General features: G+C 43.9%; 1 protein-coding gene across 1 annotated transcript; it reads left to right on the top strand.

The window, feature by feature from the left end:
* The first annotated feature begins 464 nt into the window (after positions 1-464).
* Positions 465-578, top strand: LOC103260775 (dolichyl-diphosphooligosaccharide--protein glycosyltransferase subunit 4-like). Its single transcript, XM_008058427.1, has one exon. The coding sequence runs from the start codon at positions 465-467 to the stop codon at positions 576-578; it is 114 nt and encodes a 37-aa protein (XP_008056618.1).
* Positions 579-4,594: the final 4,016 nt, after the last annotated feature.

Genomic DNA, 4,594 nt, shown 5'->3' with positions numbered 1-4,594 from the left:
TAAAACTTTGCTGACCACTCTAAAATTCATTTTAGGGTTGAGCCAAGGAATCCATGAATTTTGGGCTGCACCCCACCCAGCATCATATTGGCGCCCAACATGGAGCATGAGAAGCTCAGCAATCACCCACCATGTGGTGACCAGAAGCCTCTGTCTGTCTCCTCTTGGTCTCTGCTGTTTCCACTTTTGCTTTTCTTCCTTCCTAGCTCTTGATGCTTTACTTGGGGGAGGGGGGCAGGAAAGGATTTCTACTTGGAATGGGGATGGAATCTTTTTTCTGGCATTTAAGCAGTCAAGGTTTTCTTATTTTCAAGTGCTAGCAACCATGTTATTTAAAAGAGAGTCTGTTTTTAAAGGTTTGAGCCTTACCTGGGTTTGCATTCAGCTGTTATTCTTGTAAAACTGTTAAAAAAAGTCTCTTAGCTGAGTGGTGCCATGGACTTCCGGTCCAGGTCCTCCCCTAGATGATCACTGATGTGCAGCTCGCCATTTCCACCAACATGCTGGGCATGTCGCTCTTCCTGCTCGTCGTCCTCTACCGTTATGTGGCCATCAACAACCCCAAGAAGCGGGAGTGAAGGCGGCATACCCCCCAGGGCTCCAGGACATAGTTTGAGGCAAGATGGAGGGTGAGAGGGATCCTCACACTTCACTCATTCCTCCTGCCCATCACAACACACAAAGCAACTGCACCTGGATTTTCTGAACACTTTTATTTCCTCAAAGTCTTCCTTAACCCCGTGGAACAAGAAACTGCCACTGGGCGGGGCCCAGTCGAGGGGCTGCTTGCTTTTTATCCCCTCCACCAATACAAAAATATACATATTAAAAAATGCTCTTAGATGCATGTAGTATATTTTAAGCCACTAATTTTAAAAATTAGTCCTAGATGACACCATTGTTTATTATGCAAATTTCACTAAAGGCTTTTTTTTTTTTGAGAAAGGAAGTTGAGTCACTTTTTACTAAGCCCAGTGCTTTTCCTGAGAGACAGGCAAAGTGCTGAGTGCTCTCTATGTAACACAATGGGGCATGGGAACTGCCCACTGTCACCTGATTGTTCATACCTCACAACTACTTTTCCACAAGCCTTGAGCCAACCTCTGGCACCTTCTAGACTGCAATTAATGATTTATTTTTGTTTTTTTTTGTTTTTTGAGTTGGAGTCTCACTCTGTTGCCCAGGCTGGAGTGCAGTGGTACTCTCATGGCCACCACAGCCTCGACCCACTGAGTTCAGGTAACCCTTTCACCTCAGCCTTCCAAGTAGCTGGAACTACAGGCATGTGCCACCACACCTGGCTAATTTTTTGATTTATTGTGGAGATGAGGTCTCACCAAGTTGCCCAGGCTGATCTTGAACCTATGGGCTCAGGGAATCCTCTCACCTCGGCCTCCCAAAGTGCTGGGATTATGGGCGTGAGCCACTGCGCCTGGTCTCCAATTTAGTGATTTATGAAGGGTCTTAGCAAATCAGCCTGCTCTCAACTGGAAATGGGTGAGAACAGATCATTTCACGTCCATGCAGTCTGTTCACTGTAAAAAGTTTTTGCATCAGACCTTTTTAAATGGCATTGTTAGAAGATCTCTGATTAAACCTCATTGGTTTGTGGCCTCAGGTCACAGGCACACAGGTACAGGAGGTCCTATGTTGGCAGATACTGAAGTGGTGGGAAGCCTCAGGCAGGGCTGGGGACACTCAGCTCAGGAAAAGCCACCAGGACCCCAGAGATGTCGGGTGTCACTGTTTTGGCTTTGTTTTAGAATTTTCCTTTGAGGAATGCAGCACACAAGGGTTCAAAGGGAAAATTCTGGGTTTTTGAGGAATATGAACAAGATAGATAATGAGGTCTAGGTTAGAAACAGGACTCTTCACTTTAATACTATATGGCAATTCACTTTATTTTATAAGTAAGAACAGAAATGGTTAGAAGTTGCATCTGCACAAGCATTTTTTGTTTTATTTCACTACTTTGCAAACAAGATGCATGCTATCTATGTGACACAATGGGGTATTAGATGCCCAACTCCAGAGGCTTGACTCAGAACTACAAATAGCAAACTTCCAATTACAGAAGCTTTTGCGACTTTAAACAGCCAGAACATCAAAAAAGCAAAAGGGTGCCAACATGGAAGACAGCAGGACTAGAGGCCAAAAACAGGCATCCCAATTGACAATGGCCAGTAGCAACAGACCTCCAGCTGCCCGACAGAAATCTGGTCAGAGCAAACCTGCTAAGGGGGATGGTGTTCATTGCTATGGGTGCAATCAGTGGGGACACTTGGAGCATAGTTGACCCCCAAAGGGTCTAGAATTCCAGGACTTTGTCCACTGTGCAGGCCAGAGGACCACTGGGGGAGTGGGTGTTCCCTTTTCTGGAGGGAGTGGGGAACACCTGGCTCAAGAAATGGTGGCCACCGAGGAGGCCTGGAACTCTGCATGAGCCTGACACCAGCTTACCATCACCCTCAACAAACCCCAGGTGAATATTAGGGCATTGGAACCCAGATTAACTTCTTAATTTACATAGATGCCAACTATTTGGTTCTGGTCAGCCATGTTGGACCATATAGTCTATCTTAATCAGAAGTTACTAAAGGTCAGATTTTCTATGAATTAACCATTAATATCAATCACACTGATGTTAGGCCAAAATGCCATTATATCAAAGTAACAGTCTTTTTTTCCTTAAAACACTAATCTGTCAATTTTATTTTATTTTATTGTATTTTTGCATAGCAGTCTCACTCTGTTGCCCAGGCTGGAGTGCAGTGGCACGCTGCTCATGGCCAACGCAGCCTTGACCTGCTGGGCTCAGGTGATACTTTCATCTCAGCTTTCCAAGTAGCTGGAACTACAGGCATGTGCCATCATGCCCAGCTAATTTTTTGATTTATTGTAGAGAAGAGGTCTCACCAAGTTGCCCAGGCTGGTCTCGAACCCCTGGGTTCAGGCAATCCTCTCGCCTCGGCCTCCCAAAGTGCTGGGATTACAGGCTTGAATCACCGTACCTGGCCTTAATCTGTCAATCTTTAGGAAGTAACTGCAGTTTTAAAACTGGTAAAATAGAATGCCTTCAAAATTTAAATGTTTTGTCTAAGTTTGTTGGTCCATTGGTCAAACACCATTTATGCTAGATGTTTTTAAAATATACAACTTGGCCAGGCACAGTGGCTCATGCCTATAATCCCAGCAATTTGGGAGGCCGAGGTGAGAGGATTGCCTGAGCCCACAGATTTGAGACCAGCCTGGGTAACTTGGCAAGATCTCATTTCAACAATAAATCAAAAAATTAGCCAGGCGTGGTGGCACGTGCCCATAGTTCCAGCTACTTGGAATGCTGAGGTGTAAGGATCGCCTGAGCCCAGCAGATTTAGGCTGAGGCTGCAGTGGTTGTGAGCAGCATGCCCCTGCACTCCAGCCTGGGCAACAGAGTGAGACTGCAACTGAAAAAAAAAATAGAAAACTTCTGTAATACTTTTTGCACTTAAGTTGTCAGTAAACTTACATCTTTAAATGCAAGTTGCTAAAGGTTTATGCCAAATTAATCATATGTATGGTCAAGTTAGCTAAAATCTAACGGGTACTATAATTTTAAAAAACAGTAAGAGGCTTTTGGAAACTGCAAAAAAGTGGGGGAAGAAAAGGCAAATTCAATGGGCCTCTCGCTGTCTTTCTTTTTACTGACTAAGAGAAGAAACTTCCTATCAAACGTAAGGTTTTTGCTTTTCAAATCTCTAAGTTATCATTTTGGCTAAGTGAGCAGCTATTTTGCAGTAACGATAATCATGTGTTATAATATCATGCTTTAAAACCCTTTAACATTTAATATTTAACAAACTTAGCGGGCTCGGTGGCTCAGCCTGTAATCCCGTGCTTTGGGAGGCTGAGGTGAGTGGATTGCCTGAGCCCACGGGATGGAGTCCCGCCTGGGCAACTTGGCGAGACCTCATCTCTACAATAAATCAAAAAATTAGCTGGGTGTGGTAGCGCGCACCTATAGTTCCAGCTACTTGGAAGGCTGAGGCAGAAGGATCGCTGGAGCCCAGCAGGCCGAGGCTGCGGTGGCCGGGAGTGGCCACTGCACTCCAGTCTGGGTGACAGAGTGAGACTCCAACTCAAACAAACAAACAAACAAACAAATATTTAACAAACTTTTCAACATGTAAATTTCAGGTTCTTAAAAGGTCTTTCTAACCTTAAAAAAAATTTTTTTTTTTTTAGGTTTCCTGAGATCCAAGAAGACATTTAACCCATTTGGTAGAATAAAATCACACAGGAAGCATTGTCAAGCATAAAAGGGTGTTTAAACTTTCTTAAGGTGATATTTCTGTGTCATTGGCATGTGTTCTAATATGTCCAACTATGTGGTAACAACTGCTTATGTAAAATTCATAACAGGTCATAAAGCGAAAACTACCGTTATGACTAGAAATGAACAAATATGTTGCTGCTAAGTCCACTTAACTATTAGCTTTCTGTCAGATGCATGGGAGAAGGGGAAGCTGTTCCAATTAACACTTGACTGTTTGTGGAGACAAGTCATTTGAAAGCCCAAAAGTGGCTTCAATTTTCAGGGGCCCCACCTTCCTTT

Source organism: Carlito syrichta, unplaced genomic scaffold (assembly GCF_000164805.1).
Source record: "Carlito syrichta isolate Samal-C Ts95f unplaced genomic scaffold, Tarsius_syrichta-2.0.1 Scaffold303337, whole genome shotgun sequence".
NCBI lineage: Eukaryota > Metazoa > Chordata > Mammalia > Primates > Tarsiidae > Carlito > Carlito syrichta.
The sequence above is the reverse complement of the archived record's forward strand: the minus strand, read 5'-3'. Positions and strand labels throughout refer to the sequence as shown.

Bases quoted from the DNA above. Each gene is read 5' to 3' on its own strand.
- LOC103260775 (XM_008058427.1), top strand. From the start codon at position 465: ATGATCACTGATGTGCAGCTCGCCATTTCCACCAACATGCTGGGCATG.